We start from the raw sequence: 27,610 nt of genomic DNA on the forward strand, positions 1-27,610 counted from the left end.
TACAACGCTTGTATATTACTATTCTATGACCATGTACCACATTTACAACGGAAGAAAAACACAGAATACTTTTCTGACACTGTCAACCAATCAGCCAAGAAATGTCGACTTGTTGTTGCTAGACTGCATTACATTGCACCGGCGATGTACTCGTGAGATACACCATGTCCCATCTTCCATAAAGGCAACACAACACGTTCAGCCATTTTTAAGGCAATTTCACACCTATCTTCCTAAAAACATTGTTCTTTGTATCTCAAGGCGTTTCAACACACATGAAGAATCACAAAGTAGGACACAGGGGAATGAGTTCATCATGCACGCGGTCCAGACTTGTATACATTCACGGTTAGGTCACGTTGCCGTACAGGGGACAGGCAGGCCGGCTGGTCGGGTTGACGTGAGGACAGCGCTCACCTTGCACCGCGGACCCGTGCACACACCGCAGCCGTCACTTGAATGCTCTCTACAAGGTGGATCCCACATAAGAACAACACTCCAAGCTGCGTAACCTCCTCAAGAACCGTCAACGATTCCGCGACGCCGACGAGGTAAAGCCGGCGAAAAGGCGGCGGAAAACACGGAACAAATAGGTGGTGACAGCGAATGGAGGTGCACTTACCGTCTCAAAAAGGCGTCCGAGCCTCTCCCAGCTGGCCCACTTCCCTCCGCTGACTGGCGCGTGTGTGCCCGCAACTGTCAAAGCCACTGCCACGATCCGTGTGCGCGCGCTGCGTCCTCCCCCATGCCTGTACAGACTGTCAGTACGGCCAAATGCGGGTCAGGAGAGAGCACGGTTGCCTCGGCTGTGGATGATTCGCCACGAGGCTCACAGCTGCTCTCTAGCGGTGGAGCGAGGAAGCTCCCGCGGGCGACAGTTGCATAAATCCTCGGGAATGCCGGCTGAATTAAAGAGACATGAGACTACATTTTGCCCAGCAACGGCAATTACAAAACTAGGCCAGGGGCGGGCAAACTTTTGTGCTCACTGAGGGAATGACCTTTTGTTTTTCTTTTTCTTTTAAATATTAAACGGACAAATGGGTAATAAAAAAAAAAAGGGGGGGGGGGGGGTATTAGGCTTTATGCCAGCATTGTGTATATACAGTGGTGGGAAATACCAAAGGTTACTGTATTTAATAAAGGTTGAGTTTGCTTTTAACTAATCCCTTTAAACTACCAGTATAAACTTCACAGTGATATGTATATTAGAAAAAGATTATCATCTTGTACCTATTATTTGATCATTAATAAACCACCACAACTAATTAAAAAAACAACCAGAGACAGGAAGTGCAACCAATGAGGCATCAATCATTACCATCATGCTAACTTGCATCCTTGGTTTCACTAGCTCTGCTGAAACCATCCTGAAATATCAATCTCTACCAACAAGTTAAAAAGAAGGAATTGGAATCCTGAGAAAAAACAAGGATTGACATAGAAACTACCTTTCATAGGTGAGGGGCAACAGGTAGCTGAGAGGATTCAGAACAGACTTGGACTTAGATTTTTATGTGATTGGGGGAGACCGGGGCTAGTTGTATCACTTTTTATACTTTTATATATTTCTTGGAATCCATACAGCACATATTAAAAAAAATTATACCATATGAAAGACCAAAGTCCTAGGTATATTTTTTGTATCCATGTAATTTTTATACTTTGTGTCAGTGCAGAGTTATAAGCCATCAAATATAGGGAGTGAACATGTGACATGTTGCCCCCACCGATGGGTAAGTTGTCACACTATATGGGGTAAGATGTCACACTGAATTTTACAACTAATAAAACAAGGACAAAATTATCCTTGTTTTCCTGTTTTTTGTCTTTTTGTTTTTGAAGTCAGAGAAATTGTTTAACATTGATGTTGAACATTTACCATAGCCATTGAGCAAACTTAAACCTAAAATATTCTGAAATATATTCTGCTGGCATGTAGATCATAGATCTCAGCCTCAAATGCCTGTTTTGCTTCCCTTAAACTGGCAATTTTGAGATTAAATTGTATTTAAAATAAAGCATTTCTGTTAATGGATGGATGGTTCATTATGAAACTTAAAAGAGTCCTGACATGTGGGCACACTGTAGTTCCATCAACTGGAAAATCAATTTTAAACAATGAAACAAAACCTGGCAAACTAATTTCCTCCTTGTTCTTCAGACTCTGAAGAACAATTCTGGCATACGTAAACAGTTGTCAGAGATGTGTTTTTCATTGGTCCATTCTTTGCATATGTGACAACAAACCCCCTTTAATGCCCCCCCTACCAAATTATCCTCACCGAGCTTGCATGATTTTTCAGCTTTGCAGCTTACCTGTGACTTTATTGAGGACACACAGTTGTAAAGAAGATGGATTCTTACTTTGGCCACACAATAGCCTATTGTTTGAAATGTGTTTGTTACCACAATCACACAAAACACTACACTTTCTTTTTTTTGTTGGTTTGCGTCACAATGGAATGGGAGAGTCGTGTCAGGGTTTACGTATTCTCTCTGTGCTTGAGTGATGGGTCATCAAGAACTTGACTTCCCCCAAAACTTGAACAGACTCCATCAACAAGTAATCCACAGCAGGATGTTTTTTTTCTGTGCATCTATGCTTTTTATTGCAATAATACATCTGGAAATAGAATATATATATATATTTACACACGTACAAACACACACATTTTCAACGGTTAGAACAAAACAAAAATATTGGGCAGTAAACATAATTCATGGGGGGGGGGGGGACAATAAAGTAAACACTTTTAAGATTTTAAGTGGTAAATTGGTCATCACACATACACAACTCTGCGTATCGGCTAAATGTTACCTTTCCATTAATGAAAGACAATCCCACAATGGTCACTGTAATAACTGACAAAAGTAATAACAAATAAAAATGTACTGAATAAGAAAATGGATCTTCAGGGCAGTGTTTTTTTCTTTTTGTCAGTTCCCCCAAAAAAACTAATAAAACAACTGTAACATTGACAAAATTGATGCCATGCCATTCATATTTTGTTTCACTACCATAAGAGGCAATCACCGAAGTCAACTTTCTTTCAAGATTCAGTTCCACAATGCATTGATATTCTTCAGATTTCATTATACCCTGCTCAGATTTTGCTGAGATCAATTACCTTTTTTATCAAAGCAGCTACAACATTGTTGTTGTTGTTTACTTTGCTTGTTTGTTTTTATTCTTCTGTTAAAAAAAAGAAAAAAACAACTCTACAATCTTTAATATGTGCACTCTGAATTGAAATGTGCCCAGTGTCACAAGGTGATTGCCTCAAAAGTTTGTACAACGAAATATTGAGCGCATAATAATTGTTGTTCTATTTAGCCACCATGTGTACATAATATACACATTCATATTAGGTTATAACACATGCACACAAGTAGACATAAGATCAAGCTTCCATGAAGAACCATTAAGTACTAATATTTTTTGTTTTGTTGTATTTTTGTTGAGTTGCTGTTTCATATTCATCTTACAAGTGCAGATTTAGTTTTTTTTATTGAACACTGACAACGCCAAAGCTACACTAGCTTTACTAAACTGTATTGAACTGCACGCAACAGACAATCAACAATCCCACATTCACTTCCACTATAACTAACCTGACCAAGTCATGATCCCTGGAATCACAAACGATAACAACTCATACTGTAATAGTCTGTCTATATACATAATATGGAAAGAACTTGGATCATTTAAATGATTCTCAATATACTGCCTGTGTTTATATATACTATGTAATTTGGGCTTAAAATGGCCTTACATTGACCTTAAGCCATGGACAAGTTACAGAGAATTAAAGGCTTAACATTTTCACATGGAACAAGGTACTTTTTCTTACCCACTACATGGTCACTACAATCCTCTGATGGTCAACAAAGCAAATAATCTGCACTATATTTATGTCAATTTCAGTTGTATTCTCTTTGTACTGCCTTGTTACTGCCTCTGTTTGTACATACAGTATCATACTGACTATAATTTAGCAAGACAATAACAAATACAACACAGTCTACACAAGAAGCTCAAAACATATATAGCTTTTTTTTTTTGCACGATGCACAAAACATCACTTTTTTTTTTACAATCATCTATTGCAATATCTTTACAGATAACAATTTAATAACAGTACGACTTCCCGTAGATTGCAGTGATATGACGACAAATATACTTTGATGATGGGGATGACACATGAGCAGTGATACGAGGATCATATTGCCTATAGAAACATGCTGAGATAAGGGGAATCGTATAGTGTCTTTTACCAGATGTGTATTTAGAAAGATGGAAAGAGGAATGACTTGGTGGACAGACACGATGACCTCTTCCTCTTCATTGCATCCTGTTTGTGGCTGGTTGATGATGAAATAGATGTTGCATTTCTGAAGCCACTCTACTCATAAAAGCTGCGACCACTGTAAAATAGAAGTAGACATGGGCAATTCTGGGTGAAGATAAGAACGTCTGGTTGCAGTTTGCAAGGTCCAACGACATTAAACGACCACACACAAATACCATTTGACTGAATGACATAGAAAAAAATAAAATAAAAATCCATGTGAGAAATGTGAGAATATTTTGTGTGGGTTATCTGCATGTACACTGTGTCCTCGCTCTAAGCAGCTGATCGGCGCCAAATGGCCAGTACGTGTGAATATAGGGCTGAACTGTGTCTTTACATAAGGCCTGTGCTTGACTAGTGATCGACCAGCCACTTAACTGTCTGTTAACCACACACACACACACACACACACACACACACACACACACACACACACACACACACACACACACACACACACACACACACACACACACACACACATGCAGTGGAAAAACATTTCAGCATGGATTAAAAGAAGTACGCAAAACACACCAAAGACATGAGGAGAAAAGACTATTTTAAAGCAAGCCCATCTGATCAATTGCCTCAATTCACCTTTAAAGCAATACTAAGGAACTTTTCAACCTTCAAAAAATATGTTCATAACTCTTCTGGTGAAACATTGACTTACAACTATAGTACACTGTAAAAACAGTTAGGTCAAAAATAACCCAAATCGTGACAAAAAGGGACTGATCCAACGTTTTGGTTCATTCAATTTACCCAAAATGTTGAGTCAAATGAATAATTTGATGGTTATTTTTTACCCAACTTTTTTTAGAGTGTACCTTTTTTATGGCCTGAGGGGGTCTGTATCACTTTTAGTGGCACAAAACAACTTTGAGGAGGGTGGCAGGAGCCCTGCCACACAAAAATTACAAGTGTGCTGACTGCTTTATGGCATACGTCACTTCCCCCATTCCTCATTAGTTACAAAAACGGAAGTCAATTTGAAAGTCAATGCGCGATTACTGCTGTCATGATAGAAGCTGCAAAACGTTTGTCTGAAGAGAAAAATAAAAAGGAAAGCTTCTTTGATAAAAGGACAGTCACGGATCAACATTGGCCCGGCTTTCACTCACTGGCGTGAGCGTAAAGATGATGCAATGTACTGGTCCTCATGGGAAATGTGGTCTTCATAAAGGTATAACGCTTTTGTCCCCATGGCGGCGCCATAATCAACAAAAACGGAAAGTTCCTTATTGTTGCTTTGATGCATGTGAATCTCATGTATAGAAATTGTTAGGTAGCATTAGCAAACAAAAGTTTACCTTCACTTAATGGTTACATTCTACAATCACCATTCAGCTTTCTTCATGCCTACAGCGATTTTCAACGACATAGTCTTGCTTTAAAATATGAAAAGGGTGAAATATGAATTACTACAATCAACACTGGAGAAGAATGTCTAGTATGGATACAATTCTAATGGCTGAGTTGCATTATTCTATCTTCAAGATTGTAAATGCATTTGTTGTTGACCTTACCAGTGCACAGTGGCAACCACTGACTGGCAGCTTAAATTCGGATATGATTGCCTTCATTCAACCTGATGCAAAATAAAATGAAAGGTGAAGAAAGGCACTTGCAATTGTAGTGATATACACAGGTACACACACGATGGAGACAGACAGTAATGGAAAAAAGTAGATGATCCAAAAATGAATAAAGTGTAAACTGAAGGTATGTTGCTGATGCTTTGCGGGGGTTAGTTATACTCACGCTCCCTCATCTCGCAACAGAGTCAGGAACTTGGTCACTCTGTAGTCTTGGTCCATCTACAGACAATAAAAGTGAGATGCTGAGTCAAGTAAGATCCACAGTGAAAAGAAAATAATCATCTCATCATCTAAATGTGGCATCAGTGTTGAGTTGTGTTAGCTTGAGTTTTGCAATACAATTGTGTCTTGATTTTGTTTGTTTTAAGTCAAGCGTCTCTTAATCATCATTTTTCTTCTTCTTCTACATCTATTAAGTTTGTTTTTTTGCTTCTTGTTCTATAAATGTTTTTTTTCTAAGGATATTTAACATTTTGTGTTGGAGCCATGAATATTTTTTTCTGCTTCTTATAAATACAGGCAAAAAAACGATTAAGTCACAATTTGGCTAATTAAAATAAAAAAATCCCCCCAAATTTATATTTTTGGTCAGTCCACACGTGTGGTTGTCATTTTTAAAAAGTGATGATTTTGGAGGTACAAGGTTTTGGCCCAACACCAGCAATATGCAGTATGTATGTAAGTATATAGTATGTAAGTATATAAACAAGACTATCCATCCATCCGTCCATTTTCTGATCCACTTATTCCTTACAAGGGTCGCAGGGTTGCTGGAGCCTATCCCAGCTAGGGGTAGGACTAGACATGTTTTATTTATTTATTGCTGCTAATTTCTGAACATGTAAACTGTGTGTGTGAAATTTATGCTGCGTCATTTCTTTATTTCATTTTGTCTTTCTTTTTTATATTGATGATCTCTGTTTCTAGTTTTAATGTTCAAATAAAATAATCAATTCATCACTGTTACACCACAAATCCTTACTTTAATACAAGAACGAAGAATAGCGTCTTTACATAACAAAAACAACAACTTTTCAAAGCTGAATGTAATTAAATGTAATGCTTCGTGAAATACTTGTAAAATAAAATAAAATGTAAGCGCTGATAACGAATGTCTGTATTTTTTCCCATTCATATTCGTAAGTAATACGACAGTACTGCCCATTTATATAATAATAATAATAATAATAATAATGATTGGCGCACACATGCAGACTTTGGCACTGTGGCATATTTTCCACACAAATATGAAAGACTAATAAGTTCACTAGTCATGATGATGTCATATCAGTATCGCATGTACCTGCAGTGACATCTCAATAAGCACAAGCAGTTTCTTGATGCCGATCCAAACTCGCTTTCCTTTGAGCTGATGTGCGATGCTGGCCCTCTCTTTGTCTGTGAAGCTCCCCAACAGCTGCATAAAAAAGAATGTGCAGAATGTCAGTCATACCTAAAGCGGAATGATTTGAATGTGACAGCACAGGAAGCAAATAGGCATTGCATCCATGCGCATGACTGTGTAGCTCAGCTATGTGTTTGCATGACTTTGTTTAATACCTCTAAAGCGTCAACAAGCTGCTCCCCGGTAGAGATGTTCGGGACGTGGATGGTGGTGCTGAAGGCATCCAACATCTCCATCTCCTGTAGGACGTCCTTCCTGCTAGTGGTGCCAATGATGAGCAGCTTCCGACCCTAAAGGAAAAATCAATTACAGCACTCCTTTGACACACATGTACATTTCAGAGACTCATGTTTTATTCATGATGTACATTACAATCAATTACATTACAGTCTGTCTATCTATCTATCTATCTGTCTGTCTGTCTGTCTAATATTGTGTGCCACAGAGGACTAAAGTTAACAAAAATCCATCCATCTTAACTAACTTTGCAAATGCAAAATCTCTTGTATTTGAAGTAGACATCACAACGTTGTGGCTTGTTGGGTTTCTGTATACAGTGCATAATGTATAGGTTAGAGATAAATGAACTCCGACCTTGGGAGGTGCTTTCTTCAGGAGCACCAACAAGGCTTGAAGAACCAGGTTGGAGAAACGTGGTCCGATTGGGACATAGTCAAGCATACGTTCAATGTCATCAACCACCACACAGCTGAGCTGGGATTTGTAAGCGTCGTCAAAGACCTAAAATACAGGGGGAAACTGTTTGGTTTTGGTTTTTTAAATATTGGTTGTATTTACATTACTGATTTTCTGATCAATAGTTATTTGTTGATTTTATGTCACAGGGGGTGACACATTTATTTCACCATGGGCCACACTGTTGTTTCCTTATGGTTAAAAGAGTAACTGTATAATCGTAAACAATACACTGAAAATCCCGGTTCAGTAGATATCTTTGTTTTAAGTTTATTGTTTGGTTTGCTAAGGTAAGGTAGCAACATGCAGAACAACCTGATTAGATATATTGCGTAAACAGGAACAGAATGTAATTCATTTAAACCAAAATATTATCACATTCAATCTTTTCTAAAAATCTTTTTTTTTCATAGTGCATCATAAATCTTTCAATGAAATGAATAATGCAAAAAAGTTCGACAGTTTGAACAGTTATTCAACAGAAGCTTGATGTCTGTTCAATTATGAGGTGGGTTTCTTGCCCAGATGAATTTTACCCTATTTTACTGCTTCAGAATTACTCTTTTGTGTTTGGGTCCTTTCTCTCAAGTTGCAAAACAGTTGATATATTTTCTGACAATTGGTTAAACAGTGCGGCACTAACCTTTTTGATAGCCTGGCACTTGGAGATCTCTGAGTGTCCAATCATCTTGTCTGGGGAACAGATTTTAATGAAGGGGAACTGTGAGTCCTCCGCAATCTGGGCTGCCAAAGCTGTTTTTCCACTGTGGGGTGGACCTGGAGATGTGTTTGACATGTAAGGCATTTGACAACAAGTGTAATGATGTTTGTAGCTGTGGATTACCAGATTATGTGCATCTTTTACCTAATAAGGTAACACTGAGCCAATGTTGTGAACTTCAGTGTGATAAATGATGTTACATTTTGTCTTATATAAGTGTGACAATTCCTCTATATGGGAGATAAGTCATTTTTTTTGTAAGGTGGAAATTTAAGTTTTTTTCATTTGTACAGTATTTTGACCAACCGCAAATGCGTACCCTCCAGCAGGACAGCCACCAGTGGCGTGCGATCACTGTTCTTGGTCTGCTGTACCAGCAACTCTCCATCATCGAGGACATGTGTAACTGGGTCACCCCATTTGATGATGCCATTCATGATGTAGTTGGAGTAATCCTCCTGGTTTGTACCAAATGCCTAGGAAAACGAGAGGAATTATTTGGCAATAATGAAATTGTAATCTGCATCCGAGGATTTGAATTGAAAAAGAGATGATACTCACTGGTTTAATGTCGTTGTTGAGGGAACCCAGGAAGTCATCTCTGGTGACCCGCAGCTTCTCTGCCCTCTCCATGTCAACTTCAACTGTAGATGTAGCCTGAAAAAGGCACACAAAAAAAAGAATTAATAATTCCATTAAAGCGATGATTATATTTAGACACTAACTTATTAGATGCACATGTCAGTAAGATGACTATCACTTCTATTCCACCAAAAAATAAGATTCCCATAATAATCTATTGTAAACTAAAAAAAAGGTGTTATTGTTTTTGGAACGTCAAATGCTTTTACAGCCTTTGTAGTCCTCACACAATTTAAAATATAATATGGAGCATTTTTGTAATTTCATGACTTTTATGTTACTGTGATCGTAGTGATTTCAAATTAATTCACCTTGCTCCTCTTTGCTTATGTATTTGTTTATATTGATTTCAATGTACTCCTCTTTCCTTTTAACTAGAAATCAAAAGTTATTTATTAATATTTTGTTTAAAAGTATCGTGAATTCTCAGCCAACCAGTTTAGGGTGTACCCCGCCTATTGCCCGAAGCCAGCTGGGATAGGCTCCAGTGCCCCCCGCGACCCTTGTGAGGACTAAGCGGTTAAGAAAATGGATGGATGGATGGATGGATGGATGAATTCTCAGCCAAACTTTGGCACCCTCTAGAGTCCATGGCGTCTTTAGCATCTGCCTAACTCGCCATTGGGCCAAATGAGCTAGCCTGGACTGAGAGAGAGGGAGGTACAGAGGAGCAGAGACGGCTGGGGGTGTGGAAGTGGAAGTAGAAGAGGGAGGAAGAGGGAGAGGGAGAGAGAGAGGGAGAGAGGGCTGGGAGCATGAAAGTAGAAGAGGGAGGAAGAGGGACAGAGAGAGGGAGGTTGTTATTGTTTTTGGAATAGAGAGGAAGAGAGAGAACAGAGAAAGGGAGAGAGAGAGAGGAGAGAGAGAAAGAGAGGCGTGGAAGTGGAAGCGGAAGAGGGAGGAAGAGAGAGGGAGGGTGTTATTGATTTTGGAAGAGAGAGGGAGAGAGGGAGCGAGAGAGGGAGCGAGAGAGGTGGACTGGGGGCATAGAAGTGGAAGAGGGAGGATGAGATAGGGAGAGAGAAAGAGATAGAGAGAGAACTGAACTTAACTGTCCGTAAAATGCAATTTCAAAAATACGATACTCTATTTCCAAAGCATAGTACTTTGTAAATATCTTTAATATTGGTGAGCTGAAACCTTCGGTTCACCAGTATTTCAATGAGTGCCCTACAAACAACCCATTGCACATCAAGAAAATCAATGCTGCAATATTCCATACAAGCATCATTGCCAAACGGACCTTGATGTGTCGGTTCATGGCAGTGGACTGGGCAGCCCTGACCAACCCCTCCAGCTCTGCACCACTGTAATTCTTGGTTTCAGATGCCAGCTCTGGGATGTTGACATCTTGAGCCAGCAGGTTGAAGCTTCGCATTTTGTTAGTGTGAATGGTGAGAATCTGAACACGACCTTTCTCATCAGGAAGACCTGGTAGTATAAGACAGTTACACAGGTGACTGGTAAAAGAGGAGGCACGTTAACAGTGATTAGAATGAAGGCAACAATTGTATGTTACATCAATGGTTGCTACTTCAAACAATAAGACAATCTATTTTTGTGATGAAAATATGACCATGAGTAGAGCAAACACACGTACACATCTACCAAGAATTGGAACCATGTAGCTAAAGCAACCCGTTTTGGCGTGCGCTTCAAACTAATTTGGCTAGTTATGATTTACAAATAAGGATACCTCTTTTGAGTGATAAATGGTAGTTGATCATTAATTTATCCATCCATTAATTTTCTTTTACAGATTATCCTGTTCAGAATTGATGACGTGAAGCCTGACCCTGTTGACTTCAGGCAGACTACAACCTGGAATGGTCGGCAGTTAATCATGGGGCACATATAGAGATAATCAAGCATTCAAGCTCAGATTCACACCGACAGTGAGTGGGAACTGAACCCACAAAGTCAAGAGAGTGAACCACAACTCAGTCAGTCATTAAGTGTAAGTAAGCCTTGGTGACGACAGAATCAGAAGTTTGATTGAAGAGATAGACCAAGTGCGTCTGAGACACACGTTACATGTTTGATTTGTTTGACTTCAGTTCTGTGTGTGTTACCCCTGGATGATGTAGAATTATTTTTCTTTCTTTTTTTTGTGCTTGCTCAAAATGCTCACTTGTATGTCACGTATCCTACAAACTGCTCTTCACAATATTATTATATTAAGGTTTCGAGTAAATGGGAGTATGAGACGAAACGTGGGTCCAACACTTACCGATTTCCATCTTGACCTCAAACCTGCCAGGCCTCATGAGGGCATCATCAATCAGGTCAGGCCTGTTGGTCATCCCTGGTGAAAACAGAAACAAGGATGATGGACGGAGAAAATGAAAATTTCTCTACTGTCTATCCCAATGTATTCGGGCAAAACGCATACTACACCCAAGATTGTAGTGTGCACAATGAAATGCTGGAGGATTTTCATTATAAACATCACATTTTCATTAATTTTTAGTTTGATCATACATTGATCATACAAAAAAAGTGTGGATTTTCATGCGTCTCATGATGAAAATCTTTTGACCTAATAATAATAATCAGATACATAATTTAAAATAAAAAAACACAGAGAGCCATGATTTACCAATGACCAGGATGTTGTTAAGTTGTTCCACGCCATCAATCTTGGAGAGGAGCTGGTTGACCACTGTATCATGCACACCTGTGCTGCTAGCACCCGTGCCTCTCTGTTTGCAAATGGCGTCCAGCTCATCAAAAATGATGATATGGAGGCCGCTGTTGGCTCCCAGCTAATCAAGGTGGAGATGAAAAGGCCAGACATGTTAAAGCACAACTTAAAACATTCAGTTTCTGAAAAGTAAATGATAACACGCAGTTGCACACCCGCTTTTGTTCGTCCTCTGCGTCAGCGAATAACTTGCGGATGTTGGCCTCTGATTCTCCCACGTATTTGTTGAGGATCTCAGGGCCATTGACGATCTTTGGCTCACGGGCGTTAAGCATTTTGCCAATCTGCCTGGCCATGAGGGTTTTACCACAGCCTGGAGGTCCAAACAGCATGATACCCTTCACGTGCTTACAGCCTGGACACGGAAAACCAAAGGAAGCAAAGAGTTATTGAGAATTATAGAGAAGGAAAATTTAAAAATGTTTCTGCCTCATAAAGGATATTACCACACATTGTTTTGACCTCTGGCTTAGTCCCAATCAGTCAGGGTTTGCCACAGCGAGTAACTCGCATATGTTATAAATGATACTTAAACTATAACAAGAAAAAACTGAAGGTAATGTCTCACCCATCTGCTCCACAATGTCTGGAGGGAAAACTCGGGAAGCAAAAGCTCTCCGGAAAATGTCGGAGAATTCCTTATCCAGACCTCCAATGCCCATTTTCTCAAAGTTCCATTCTGGGTTGATGATTGATTGCCGTGCCTCCTTCGTTTTTGCCTTACCTAAAGAGTAATGATCAGTAAGTACTTGAACAATAGCATAAATAAATACACATAGACACGCGCACTTTATACATTTTGGAGACGAAGAGAACTCATCTCTCTTTCTCCACGCAAACTGTTTACCTGCAAGCAACAAGCTACTAGCCTTCAAACCTTTGATCTCGATCATCCCTTCGAACCAAAAAACATCATACTCCCACCCTTCCCTTAAAGCTAAAGGTTGATGGTCATTATCTATCCCTTGTGGGTCACCACACACTCACACAAAAAGTGCATCATTCAACAGGTAATCGTGAACAGTGTCAAGAAAAACGGTCAAAGTGGTGGTGGGCAGCTTAAGTAGCCAAAATGGCTGCGCTTGGCAGAATGGGTTTTATGGCCAGGGACCGCAGAGGCCGTAGCGGCAGGGCCAATGGCGGGGGCAATAAGGAATAAAGAAATATGTGGTTGAACAGGAATGAGGGATCGGAGTCCAGCTCAGCCAGTATCATTTACATCAATTCGGATGGTTTTCTAACCTTGCCAACAAGCTGAATTCTTGCCGTATTTGTTCACAAATACTACGGGAATCCATCTTGTACTGCTCCCGCTGATCCGTTTGCAACCGACCTTTTTTAGGTCGGACCAATCAGGCCTTGTTTAGGGCGGGACATCGTATTTAATAAATAATTTCAATTCATGGATAAGATACTGCTTCAGCTGATTTTCTTCATTTTAAATAAGGAACATACCAACAAGAGTTAAGGATGAACTCTCTGCCTTCTCAAAAATCACTTGACTGTTGCCCACCAGAAGCCCAACATCAATCTGTCAAAGGAAACAGAAGAAAAAACAATATTTCAAATAAGATTACCTACAAAATAACTTTAACAATCTTTATTGATTTAATTTCATAAATCACCATAAAGTGTTCTCAATTGGGATCATAGTAAAGCTCTGTTCTCAAAAATAAATAATTAACTAATTAATTAATTAGTAAGTAATTGACAGGTGGCATATGACAAGTTGGGCTGAACCAGTCTGCTATGAGAGGGATGCTGGTTTTTAGGACACTGAAATAAAATAGCCTAATGAATATAAAAAATATTTTATGAATTTTTATTTTTCTGAAATATTTACAATATACTGTACTTTTTAAATATATTTTAAAATCTCACGCAGTGCCTTCACGTACCCCCATTTGAGAACCCCTGGTTTAGAGTGTAGAAACAGAGGTATGTCTATAGATAATGTCAGAATAATGCAGAACTAACAGAACGAGTTCATCGCCCAGCCATCAACAGTCAGATATTTAATGTGTGTACTTAGTAAGACAAACCTGTTTTATAAACCCGATAGTGTTCCTAATTTGTCATCCAAACAGCCTAGTGTGTATGGCTGGCATAGATATTTTTTCCCACAGGTCTCAGAGGCAGATACTGTATTGGTATTAATTTACTTTCCCCTCAAAATACCTCAACACACAGCCGTTAATGACAATAGCAGCAAAAGTGAGTACTGTCTATCTAAGCGGTTGGCGTCCTACCAATTAAAGCACTTGTATGTTGATCTATTAAATAAAAACACATGCTGCGCAGGTAGGCACATACCTTTTGTGGTTTCTTTCCAGTGGCTGCCTCACCTTTGAGGATGCTGGCATCCATTGCCTCAACATCTTTGACAACCAGTCCAAAGAGTTTGTCACAGAAACTGAACACCAGCTGGGAGAAGAACGGCACAGGAAAAGTTTGCAAAATTCAACAAAGTATGCCGCATGTACGAATCAATGGCTCCTGTATGCTTTGCCTCAAAACAAATCCTAAGAAAGAAACCTGCTGGGTGACAGAAAAGCTCTGGCTGTTGAACTTCTGGATAAACTCGGCAGCCATTTTGTCCGAGTCATAAAGTGAGGAATCCGTGCTCTTCTTCTGCAGGAAGTCAATTTCGATTGTCATGGCACCGATGCACTGCTTGGACTTGTCGAAGTTGTAGTTGGACACTGCGGGCACACTTATTTGTTATTTATGCCATAAAACAATCCATCAAAAATATACAGAAAGCAAAACAGAATTAAAGATTTTAACATGCAGCAAGCACAAATCTTGATTTAAGTATTATTACACATGAGCATTGGAATCCCCACACTGTTAATGTCTCCTAATAACTAATGACAATAAAGTGTCATGCACAAGTAATTGCCCTATTCTCCAATTCTTATTATTTGCCTGCCCACCTTGATTTTTACGCTCATCTAACAAATGTAAAGATCAAACAAAGATGACCCAAGTGGACATAAAATTACATTTTAAATACACTAATGATTTTATTTATTAAGGGGGTTAAAAAAATCTAAGCTGAATAATTTACCCCCTAAACCCAACACTGGAGGATTCTCGAGCATTTTAACTTGATTCAAGTCTGGACTTTGACTAGGCGGGGTGGCCTAGTCAAAGACGCCTTTTTTAAGCAATTCAGAAGATGACTTCCTGGTGTGCATTTTGGATAGTTGTCCTGTGCTTCAGCTTGAGGTCACAAACCCAACACTCTCACTTGGGATTTTCTGGTAAAGAGCAGAATTCATGATTCCAACAACCACGGGAAGAGTCAACACTCCCACCACGATGTTTGACCTTTTAGTATGATGTTCTTTTTCCGAAAACTTGTGTTATATTTACGGCAGGTGTAATGAAACACACATACCTTCCAAAAAGTTCAACATTCATCTTGTCAGTCCTGAGAGGCATTTAGAAGTTTTGTTTTGCACAAAATGAGCCTTTATCCTGGATTGGCTGGCAACCAGTACAGGGTGTACCTTGCCTACTGCCCCAGCTGGGATAGGCTCCAGCGCCCCCCGCGACCCTTGTGAGGACGAGCCTTTATGTTATTTTCTAGTCAACATTAGTTTTCACATTACAACCCTGCCATGGATGTCATATTTAACCAGTTTCTTCTGTATTGTTGGGTGATTAACACTTTGTGACCTACTAGATCACATGTATCAAGATCCGGTCCTCGAAGGCCTGAGTCTGCATGTTTTCAAGATTTCTCTACTCCAACACACCTGATTCAACGATCAGGATAATTATCAGGCACCTGCAGACCTCACTGATGAGCTTAAATATCAATCAGTTGTGTTGAACATGTCATGTTTTGGTTTTGTAGCCATTAAACGTCCTCATCGTCTTCTTCTGGACACACGCAGTCATTGCGACCAGCCTCCTCTCATCCAGTCCAGTTATGGCGACCAGCCTGCTATCGTCCCGTCCAGTCATGGCGACCAGCCTCCTCTCGTCTCGTCCAGTCATGGCGTCCAACCTCCTCTCGTCCCGTCCAGTCATGGCGTCCAGCTTCCTCTCATCCCGTCCAGTCACTGTCGTCCTGCCGTTTCTCCCTGCATTTGGGTCCACTCTCATCCATGCATGCCTTATCATGACAGAACGTGGTAAACCTCTAAAACAGGGATGGTAAACTGCGATCCTTGAGGGCCGCAGTCCTGCAGGTTTTAGAGGTTTCCCTACTCGAACTGTAGCTGATTCCAATTAACAGGATTCTTATCAGGCTTATGCAGAGCTTGCTAATGAACTGATCATGAATCAGCTGTGTTGAAGAAGGGAAATATCCAAGATCTGTAGGACTCCGGCCCTCGAGGACCGGACTTTGACGCCACTGTTCTAGATGGATTGTTGCTCTGCTCTTAGGGTAATTTCTGTTCACCACTGTTCTATGAATACTTCATTTGTGGGTAATGTCTCTTACTGTGTTTCGCTGGAGTTGTAAAGCTTTAGGAATGACTTTGTAGCACTCTCAAGACTAATAAATGTAAATTTGTTCTTAAATTTCTTTGGATCGGGGCAGATTTTTAAGAACTTTTGGCTGACTTCATTTAATCAGACAGGCTCTATTTAAGTCATTTCTTGATTGAACAGGTCGGCAGATAATCAGGCTTGGGTGTGTTCAGGGAAAATCAACTCAGCTTTCCAAAAAATGTGGTTAGCCACAGTTAATTCACTATTTACCAAAGTAGGCAAGTACTTCCTCACACAAGGTCAGGAAGCTTTGAATAATTTCCCCCTTAAATAAATAAAAAAATAAAAAAATTTAAACAGCATTTTATTTACAAAGTACTTAGGTATCTCTGCTATTTCTTTGATTAGCTTAATCTTAAATGTGGGGAACTATCCCAAAAAGTAAGAATTTAAGAAGAGGACAAATAGTTTCTTCCTGTTTTGTTTTTCTTTCCTTCTTTCTTTAACTTTGGTTAACTTTTTAGAGATAGAAACCCTATTTTATCCTCTGATGCAACTCAACATATACAATACAACATGGCAGTTTTGATTACACAGGTATGTGATTTTTTTATTTTAGTCCAGAGGCTTAGCGCACGTTTTTCAGTGTGCACTTGCGGATAAAAGCGCCAAATTTTGTCTGAGGCTTCCTTAGGACATAATAAAGGATTTTAGCCTAGGAGCCCAACTCGGATATTGGAAATATCCATCTACACAAAAGTTGTTTTTTATATATATGGGGGGGATAGTCAGAAGATTGACATGAATTATATATATATAAGAAGAAAAAAAAAGAAAGAGCAATGATGATGACATTTCCGAATGAACAATACTGAGTTCTTTAAAAAAGAGAAAAAAATAATTAAAAAAATAAAATAAAATAAAAAAAGAAGATTGACATGAATTATAAAAAAAAATGTTGTTTGTTTTTTTACATTTAAGAAGATGAATATGATTTGAAATTGTCCATTGATGATTAAACCTCCAAAATTATGTGTAAAATGAAGTATTAAGACATCTGGTAGCTGTACACCCTCCATTAAGTATTGTAGAATCTAGGCGAAACCATCCAACTATTTGATATTTAAAATAGTTATTTGACAAGGGCTCCTAGGCTAAAATTCAATAACTGACTCTAAAGAACCATCATGCAAAAAATTATGCTTTTATCTGCAATTGCACAATCATTTCACTAAGCCACTGGACTATTTGGTTGACAGTTCAAGTACGCTGGGAGCACCTTAAGCAAAAGTTATAGCTTTTCGCTAACTGATTTGACAATCAGAGAGAGTAATACCTTCCACCTCCTGGCCAATGGAGAGACCGGCCCATTTTCGCTACAAGAGAGATAAAGAAAAGAGCAATGAGGTCAGTTAAGGTTTATTACGGTCACAGCAAAGAATTATGGCATAAGAATGATTACTCTTAGTCATTACTTAATCAATCCTAACTACTTCAAAATCATGGCAAAACACAAGTCATCAATGAAGAGTTCTTTTCCAAGATTAGATAAAAACCATGATTGATGATGATGACTTATTTGACCATGACACACATTGTCTTATCTTTTTCTTTTTTGTTCAACTTGTTCACACTGAGCCAATGAATTTTTCTACCAGAAAGTACTATTGGTTGCAGCGAAACAAAGGTTATTTTTCTCAAAATAATCCAAATGGATTTGTAGAATTTTGGGAAAGAGCTCTTGATGATGCAATTCAATGCAGAGTGAAATTTGTATTCCTCTTCTATGTTTAAATTCGTAGACAAATATATTTGTGTGAGTACCTGCGGCAGGCTGAAGGCAATTGAACCAGGTGCCACAGTGTGGTGGGTCTTGACTGTAAACACAAATTTGTGGTTGGGTGTGGTCTTCACAGTCACATGTCTGTGGAGAGAGTCATTAAACTTGCTAATAATGAATTCAACAAATCATCACATTACATTACTGTTATGGCGACTGCAGAGCATTTCAAATACTATAAGGTTTCCTATTATTGCATTGTCGAAATCCTCGAAATATCAGCCTCTCAACAGTAAATATTCTCAGATTTCTGCAGTCATCCATGGTGTTGAATTAAAAAAAACTAAAAACACTAGCAAACATGTTTTTACTTTGGGAAACAATGATCAACATATTTACCAATGTTTTTCTGATATGTTATGGACCATGCTAGTAACTGAATCTTAATGTATGCATTTTCTGCATGGACAATTTGAAATCATGTCCTGTTTTTTTATATGGAAATTAAGACTTGTTTTTGTAATTGACAGATTTATCAATTATTAAAATAATCACAAGTTGATTGCCTAAAATATACAACTAACAAATATGGAACATTAATTCTGATGATGCACTACTACTACTACTACTACTACTAATGATAATAATAATAATGATGATGATGATGATGATAGATTAGCATTATGGTGGATAGACGATAGATAATAATTGATTATCATCATTCATCATCATAAACAATGGTACATGAACTGTTTATTTTAAAAGTAAAGATGTAATTGCCACTCAAAGGGTCCACTTATTTTAACCTTTAAATGTAATTTGCAGTTAAGTTCTTTTTGCGCTTGACTGCTAAGATTCAGAATAATAAAATACTAATATTAATACTGTAATTGTTTTGTGATTGTAACACTTCGGGCCCTTTTTTCCCCAGGGCTAGGCATCGTCAGTCCATCAGTGAGCTCCTGTCAATATTTCAGGCTGGCCCAGTCCGGTCGTAGACAGGCGCGTGTGTACATGCCATAAACAATGGCGCATCTTCATTCAATTCATTCAAGTCTAGTTTTTCCGTGTTTGGGACTTTGGCAGACCTTGCTGCGCCTTGCTGGGCGTTCCTGACAATTTGATGACAAAAACTTTAGACAAGGTGAAACCAGGTATAAGTTGTGGCACAGGTAGTGCAACGTGATTTTAATGGATTTGATCAAGGTGCAGGCAGACATATTTTGAGCTCCACTGATAGATGTTGTGGATGTCGTCGTATTTCATTATATGATATGACATCAGCATGAAATTGAACCCTTTGATTAATTGTAGAAATCAATTCATTAAATGCACAATCATTATTATTATCATCATCATCATAATCACCTTTAATACAATGTAACAATCACACCCCTGACAGTGACACAATTAGTGTGTGTGTGTGTGGGGGGGTGTGTCTGGGTGTGTGGGGGTGTGTGTGCGTGCGTGTGTGCGTGTATGTGTGTGTGGTGGTGGTTCGTCATTACGCACATACGTGCATTAATGGGGTTGCAAGGCGGTCTCCAAAAGATAATTTGTGAATCAATTTAAGATTAGAAATTGAATTGTTGATCAACTGTAAAAAATTAGTTTAAAAAGACACGATTCAATTAAGTTAAATTAAGTTTACTTAATTCAATCATGTGCTACCAGTTGAAGCAATATTTAAAAAATGCTTTAATTGTAAACACATGATTGAATTAAATTAATCCAAAGGTAATCTAAAGTGAATAAATTACGTTTAATTAATTTATAATTAATGAAAGTTAATATATTCACTTTGGGTTAAGTTAATTCAATCGTGTGTTACCAGTTGAAACTTTTTTTTTTTTTTTAAAGCTGGTCAACAATTCACTTTGTAATCTTAAATTGGTTCAACAACTCTCTTTTTAGAGTGTACTTTGCTCTTGCTGAGGGAAGCTGCTACGACTGGCCATAAATCATATCACTGTGTTCACTCCCGCAATTGCACAAATGCCCCTTTCTAGCTGAACCCATTTACGAAAATTGCAAAAGAAAGAAAACTCCACCAATGCGCACAGTAGACTGTGCTTGCACTGGGCATAGAAATATGACCCTATAACTGAAAATGATTCATTTCATTGTATCATTTCCAATGGTAAAATTGACATAATTGAAAATGTTTTTACTGAAAATTGTGAATTTTATCAGATTCAATTTTGTTTTGGTAATTTATGCCAATTTCTGTAGATATACAGAAACATTTGAACATGATGCATCTGGGGGAGAATGCAAACTAATCACAGAGAGGCCTCAAAACAGTACGCCTTGCTGCAACAGTATCAGATTGCATCAATTTATTAATCATTCTTGAGGATAGTTTTGAAAAATATTTGGATGGGTTGTCTTTGGCCAGCCTGCTGCTACGCTACAGTATGACACTACTCATTTGACTGTCAAGAGCATGTCTGTGGCATTAATCTGAGCATCAGAAAAGTCAAGCTCAAGTGAGCATTGCCTTCATTGTTAGAAATGGGGAAATTCCTGGCCAAACAAACTATCAGCAACCAAAAGATCTCCTCAATTGTAGGCCAGGCTCATTTACAAATGATGGCAGTATGCAAGCCTTTAGCCTCCAAATAAGGTATTTTATTCAGTGCAATCTGTCTGCTGAATCAACCCAAGGGTGACATCAGAGAACCTTGGACTTTTGCCACCCAGAAGTACGTGTGAAGTCATGGTAAAGTATCCTGTTGGATGATAGCATTGGGAGACACAAACAGTGGAACATCTAATTTCACACCTGTTCTGGGCCGCCGGTCAACATACAATTTGTTCAAATGCAGAATCAATATTTCCATGGGAAATTATGGAGATGAAATGAATCGTTTCCAGTGTCGAAGTGATTATGTCATAAAACCTTTAATAGATCTCTAGACCCAGTTGCAAAATAAACTATTACCCGTATGAAAAAATAATAATCAAAAGTAAGACTGCAAACAGCAAAAGTTGAGCGGAGTTGGTGAGAGAGATGCGTGGGCTGATAATGAAGACGACTCACTGTCCGGACTGCAGATCCTTCTCGCTGACCACAGCACAGTTTGTCAGTGACAACTCGTCTGTCGGGCATCGTGCCGCTTGCATGGTCTGCAAAGACAGAGGCAAAGCAGAATGGGAAAAGAAGAGAAGAACAGTATTAGGCATACTGTATAAACTTACATGCATGAGAATTTCTGCACCAAAGACAAGCTTGATTAGTCTGCAGCCTACTAATTTTTTGAGTCAAGAAAAAGACATTCATAATGCTCAAATTATGAATAGGTTTCCACGTAGGTATCATAATAAATACTGTAGGTAAAAAGTTCGCACCATTATGTGAAGTTGTCAAATTAAATGATTAAAAACGATGGAGGCAGTTTCAGCAAAAACAAAACCCAAGATGGCTGAAGATGACGTTACATCACCAAAGCTGTGAAAGTGATATCGCCAAGATGCAGCGAGACATTTTCAGCACATTAACAGATGGCTTGAAACGTACACCAAAAAATTATTTGACGTGTTATGGACTAGAAAGCCTCTTAAAAAGTAACACTTGGTGAAAAGCAGAGTAGATGTAGGTTAAGTTGAGAAATAGAGTTCAAGTTTTATACTTTGCACTTTATGATTTTGTGCTATCAGGTTTGATTGGAATGGAAAGTGCAGTATTTTACATCATTAGTGTGAGTGCGATGATTATGTAACTTTCTATACACAGTATTTTATTGCTGTAGATTTCCATCCATTTTCATCTCGATAAATCAAATGAAAAGACTTTTGCAGCAAAACCGACTCAGCAGCGAGCTCCAGCTCGCTGATGGAGAAATTCCAATGCACATTACTGCAGTTGAAGCACATGACATGGTCACCACAGCAACAACATTAAGCAATCCAACAGTGCCTCAAACAATAAATTAGGTTTACTGCTGGCAGATCCATCTGAGCCAACAAATGCAGATCTAACATATATTGTTTGATGCCACTTCTTTTAGCGAACCATCCAAAAGATTTGACTGATTGGTTCCACATGAGTGCTTCTGTATCCTATTTGATCTCTGTGTTGCTCCAGAGCACAAGCTTCCTGCCAAGCATCTGTGAAGTTCCATACAAGAACCTTAAAGTTCACCTGATTTGAACATCGCAAGATATATTTGATGTATCATTCCATTTCTATAGTGCTCTTCAGGGTGGTTGGCTTTATTAGGCGTCTGGCAGTAAGCCTATAAGTGTGTTTAAAAAAAAAGAAAAAGGATTTCACTTATTAGGGGTGGGTCTGGGTCATATCCAGCAGGCTCATGGCATTAAGTGAAATAAATACAAAAAAACAAACCATTAACCTGATTGTTTTCTGGCAGTTGGATAAAAGTATTGTGAAATGTTGTGGTTTCCAGCACATTTGACCACAAAGTAAACAAGCACATCCAATATTGTTTAAGGCAACTCAGAAACAGGGCCAGTAATATCAATCAGAGACTAATTCAATTATTTCATAAAGGCATCACAATAGAATAGAATAGAATAGATCAGAGACTATTTCAATTATTTCATTCAGGCATCACATGATAACGTGTGTAAGGTAATGTGGCAACGCACACCTTCAAACAAACAAAAAAAGGAAAGGAAGTTTACAAAACAATCGGTGCACAGAAAGAAAGACAAAACAGCTCATGAGTAGTTTGTCTAAAGCAGGGGTCTCAAAGTGCCGCAGGATGATATTTTGTGGTCCCCTATTGACTTGACATTAAATTCTAATGTTATTGCAGTTACCACCATTTTCTATATGCCATTGCCTTTTTTAATCACTTATGGGCTAGCATAGGTCAGGCTCATGACAGCTTTCGTTGAATCAGAGTACTGAACTGACACCAAGTGGAAGGAAAAGACACCCTGCGACCTCATGTCTCTTTTTAAAACCTCCCGTGAAGAGAAAGGCTGCAACAAGAACAGCCAATTTCAAGAAAAAGAGGAGACATAATGTTTTTTTGTTGAGCTCAGAGGCACCCCGACATGTCTTGAATGCACAGAGAACGTAGTGGTGCCCAAGAAATCCGACACCATTACTCAACTACCGGTACATAAACTGAGGATTATGCAAAGAAACCCAGATGAGAGAGAGGACCGAGTCACCAATCTTGTTCACGTTCTGTACAACCGTTACCAATAAAGATTGAGAAGATTGGATTAGTTGTACTTTTTTGAATTCTTAGCCCCCTTCTTTGTGGAATAATTGATGCAGTCCAGACACAATCACACTCCCCTGGTCTAGTGTGTCTACAGTGGAATGTTAAGACAAAATCTAAACATGCAACTTGAGTTGCTTAGTAATGCACCTTAAATACGGTAAGTGTCTACGCCAGGGTCCTCTAAATCATTGACAATTCAAAACATGCCCTGCTGGGATATTGGTTGGACATCTGCATTAATCTGTTTGACAAAATCAGTACAAATGATTGATTTGATGCGATGCTGCTGACAGAGCATTTTGTTCATTGTGTGCATTTAATATCCTCATTTGGAGTCAATGCGACAACAGTTTACATCCCACATAAGCATGGGGGAGAAGACACAAACTCCACACAGCGCCGAGCTGAGATTTTAGTCGCAAGCACTGACTGAGATTCAACTGCTTAGAGTGATTTGCGCTGTCTTCCAATGTCACCTGCAAATAGTCTTTTTTTGCAGCTCAGCCAATTCACGAAAAATGTATAACATTACATCTAATTTGCAGCTTCGGCTTGTACCTTGCGGCTACCAGTTATTGCCAGTAGACTATTTTAGCCAACATCAATCAGAAACGTGTATTTTGATGCTTGAAAACAAACTATTGTAAACAAATTTAAATTAAACAAAGCTTCTGGAATTGAAAGTATTCTAAATGAGGCCCTAAAGTCACCAAAACATTTAAATGTTCTTTTCCATCTCTTCAAGACCTGTTTTGAGTATAACTTAATTAAAATCAGTTGTTAAGCCAATCCCAAAGTAATCAAAAAACAGAATAACCCTCAGAATAAGTCTCCTCAGTGCTGTCTATAAACATTATTCTTATATATTAAATAATAAAAACTTATGGAAGTTTGCGTAGATGGAAGATCTTATCAAGCAATTCAGACTTTGTGTAAAAATCTAGTGGCTTGCGTTGAAATTAATGATATACTGTATGATGGTTGGTTTGACACACCTTTTGGAGTTAAGCAAGGTGAGGCACTTTCCTCAACCCTGTTTAGGAACAGCTAAATCTAGCTTTATAGAATAAAAAAAGCCAATTAAGGCCTACTGTCTGGATGAATTTAAGATAAGATACGATAAGATAAGATAAGATAAGATAAGATAATATAAACAGAGAAACATAGTAGTGCAAATAGATGGCACCATCATCACATTTGTTAAATTAATATGGGCATATTGCTGTATGCAAGTGATGTTATTCTTATGGCTGAATGTGAGCTTGCTCGACAGAATATGTTAAATATATATATATATATATATATATATATATGCATGGTGTCATAAATGGAGACTTGCTATAAACCAGAACAAAACACAAACAATGCAATTCAGGAAAAAATATGGATAGAAGCATCAGTTAAATTATTTTGACTTAGTTCCCTGAGAATGTGTTTAAATGTAGGCTTTTTTCTTCCAAATTAATGAGTTTGGACGCTGGAACAGGGACCCTTGCTGACTCTGCTGGAAGAGCTTTGGGATCGGTAATCAATAAACTTAAAGTATGTAAGGAGCTTGGTTATAGTACATATACTTTATTATATAATGTGTGCGTTTCACCTATTTTAAATTATGCTGCTTGGGTATGGGGAATTAAAGAATATAAAGCAATAGACGCTGTCCAGACTAGAAGCTATTAGATCCGTTCTAGAAGGACATAGATTTGCTCCGACCTTAGCGATTCAAGGAGATACGTATGGCCTGGGTCCCTGCAGGTCTATCCAACAGAAATGTGAAATGGTACGGTTATGGAATCGATTTGTTATTATGTGGAGCATATTACATGAGTCAAGTCCCCTTGGTAAAAAATAAAAATTAAAAATAACACTCGTCAACTTTCGAGGAAGTTGATATGCAATATATTTACAGGAATAACCTGTGTTCATTGTTTTAAAAACAAGCTTCTCTTTAAGTTTGAAGAAACAAGGTCTCAAGGTGGTTTCTGTTGTTGTTTTTGGTCCTGGTACCAGGTCATTTTGATCGTTTTGGCATTTTACAAGCCAATGCGGGCTGGGAGTGTCACTGTATGCATCACGCAATATTAAAAAATGTTAATGAAACTGTCAATGTAAAAGTAGAGCAGTCCTGGCACCAATCCTTGTACAACCAACATTGTTCTACTATCTTTAATCACGATCTGACATATTCTAAACAAGACATCAATACAACACTCCCCAACACATACAAATGGGGCTCTGACAAATTAAACGACAGTTTCTCTGATATCTTGTGGTTTGAATTAATGCCACAGTCACGCAGCAACCAAATGTGCATTAGTGGCAGTTTTATGTGTTACTGCACCGAACCCCCACCCCCACCCCCTGCAAGGACAACTTCTCTGTCTGTCCCAAAACTGGGATCCATCTTTTTTTTTCTTGAAGGATATGAACATGATACCTGACAGTTCGGACTGCTATCTGAGTGCGCATATTAAATGCACTATACTAAAACAATTCAAATGGGAACAAATATTTAATAAGCAGTATATAGAAAATAAATATGGTGTTCTCAAACTCAATATAATATTGCAGCATGCTGATATAATAATAAAACATGTCCACCCCAATTTAATTCACAAAATAGGATATTTAATATTTTTATATTTATAAATAAATATATTTTTTTATAAAGTTTATATTTTATTTTTATGTTTAATAATAATAAATTAAACGACATTACTAATTGGCTATTAAATCATATTATTATTATTGTTATTATTACTATTATTATGATGACTGGGTAGTATTTACTCTAAAAACAATTGGGTCAACAATAAGGACCAATCCTTTACTTGGGTCAATTTGACCCAACTTTGAGTCAAGAAATGGATCTTTTAGTGTAAAAAAACTTATAAATATTAGTCAGATCCTTTTCTTGGGTCAAAAAATTGGGTCGTTTTGTATAAAACAACCCAGAAAGTTGGGTCAGACCCACAAAGCGGATTGGTCCATTTTTGATCTATAATTGGGTAACTTTTGACCCAAATATTTTCAGTGTTTGCTGGCCTTATGAGGCTTGGGTCATCGCTGTGCTTGTGGTAGGAAGGGGGAGGAAACCCTCATCTACAGTTTATGTTATTAAATGAATCAATCTGTGTTCAATGTATTACCTGCAAAGAAGAAAACTATTGCAACCATCTTTAACAGGCCAACGGGGGCTCGTGCTCAGAGACACCAGTCTCTCATTTCATTTATTTTCAAGCAATATGTTTGGATTACCCCAAGTCAAACAGCGATCACGTAATGCATTAAATCTGTTTTCACTTGGCCTCAAGAATTCTACACAGGTTGGTGAACACCCTGGGAAATAAATGAATGAATACTAATGACAGAGGATTTCCATTTCTGGTTTGCATGTGGCACTGAGTGGCTAGGTTCATGTCTTTGTCCCAGCCCAGGGACCAAGCCTACCACAGTGGCGCACTTCCTCTATGCAACCAACTCTCTCAGGGCAATTACATCCTGTGGTTGCCAGGTGGGGGAAACATTAACTGTCCCCAAGGAATTGCAAAAAGAAGATAGTAGTGGTACTGGTTTGATGGATTTAACGGTTGTGTTTCCATACATACCTTGAAAAATATTACCACCTTGTGGCACCAGCGTAGGCAAGCAAAGAGGAAGGACAGAAGACAGTTTTTGAGACTTGAGGTGGCGGTGCGAGGCCGTGGTGGCAAAGCATAACTGCAGTTACAAGCATGGATTTTTTTTGCATGCATGCCACATATATGCATGTGGACTGTACATTGACTGATGACATTAATTTGCATGAATGCCAGAGATGAGAGTATTTCCTTACATTGCATTTGTTCTTTACTAATTACTATAACAAATTCTTCGTGGGAAGTTTTGTTTTTAAACTGCCCAATAAGCATAATGGCAATTTTACCCCAGATCTCGTACACCACAACTGGATTGCATATGCAAAGCGACATGCAGGTTTTTATAAGATGGCCGCATTTCTTTGCCCATATTAATGAGTGATAACAGTCTCGATGTGGGGTGATTAGTGAAACACAG

At 38.4% G+C, this 27,610-nt stretch overlaps 2 protein-coding genes across 5 annotated transcripts in view; both read right to left on the reverse strand.

Moving 5' to 3' along the window:
• Window positions 1–843, reverse strand: part of LOC147184599 (thyroid hormone receptor alpha) — a 104,532-nt gene extending 103,689 nt beyond the window's left edge. For both annotated transcript variants that reach the window (XM_086069371.1, XM_086069362.1), the window contains exon 1: window positions 623–843. The gene's annotated coding sequence lies outside the window, so the exon portion shown is untranslated. The remainder of the gene's footprint in view (window positions 1–622) is intronic.
• Window positions 844–3,465: 2,622 nt separating this feature from the next.
• Window positions 3,466–27,610, reverse strand: part of LOC147184600 (vesicle-fusing ATPase) — a 47,136-nt gene continuing 22,991 nt past the window's right edge. Inside the window, exons 2-22 of one of the 3 annotated variants that reach the window (XM_086069418.1) lie at window positions 27,163–27,180; window positions 21,397–21,482; window positions 18,398–18,497; window positions 17,910–17,949; window positions 14,660–14,826; window positions 14,438–14,548; window positions 13,580–13,655; window positions 12,693–12,848; window positions 12,280–12,479; window positions 12,020–12,185; window positions 11,651–11,725; window positions 10,664–10,851; window positions 9,340–9,435; window positions 9,098–9,254; window positions 8,701–8,834; window positions 7,956–8,102; window positions 7,517–7,651; window positions 7,260–7,373; window positions 6,120–6,175; window positions 5,885–5,946; window positions 3,466–4,428 (exon numbers count right to left, since the gene is read on the reverse strand). In XM_086069418.1, coding sequence (XP_085925544.1) covers window positions 5,916–5,946; window positions 6,120–6,175; window positions 7,260–7,373; window positions 7,517–7,651; window positions 7,956–8,102; window positions 8,701–8,834; window positions 9,098–9,254; window positions 9,340–9,435; window positions 10,664–10,851; window positions 11,651–11,725; window positions 12,020–12,185; window positions 12,280–12,479; window positions 12,693–12,848; window positions 13,580–13,655; window positions 14,438–14,548; window positions 14,660–14,826; window positions 17,910–17,949; window positions 18,398–18,497; window positions 21,397–21,482; window positions 27,163–27,180 — 2,253 coding nt within the window. In that variant the 3' untranslated portion in view covers window positions 3,466–4,428; window positions 5,885–5,915. The remainder of the gene's footprint in view (window positions 4,429–5,884; window positions 5,947–6,119; window positions 6,176–7,259; window positions 7,374–7,516; window positions 7,652–7,955; window positions 8,103–8,700; window positions 8,835–9,097; window positions 9,255–9,339; window positions 9,436–10,663; window positions 10,852–11,650; window positions 11,726–12,019; window positions 12,186–12,279; window positions 12,480–12,692; window positions 12,849–13,579; window positions 13,656–14,437; window positions 14,549–14,659; window positions 14,827–17,909; window positions 17,950–18,397; window positions 18,498–21,396; window positions 21,483–27,162; window positions 27,181–27,610) is intronic. The other 2 variants (XM_086069437.1, XM_086069427.1) reach the window with 2 other exon arrangements.

This window comes from Leptonotus elevatus, chromosome 1 (genome assembly GCF_054856555.1).
Source record: "Leptonotus elevatus isolate MCC_2025b chromosome 1, RoL_Lele_1.0, whole genome shotgun sequence".
Taxonomy (NCBI): domain Eukaryota; kingdom Metazoa; phylum Chordata; class Actinopteri; order Syngnathiformes; family Syngnathidae; genus Leptonotus; species Leptonotus elevatus.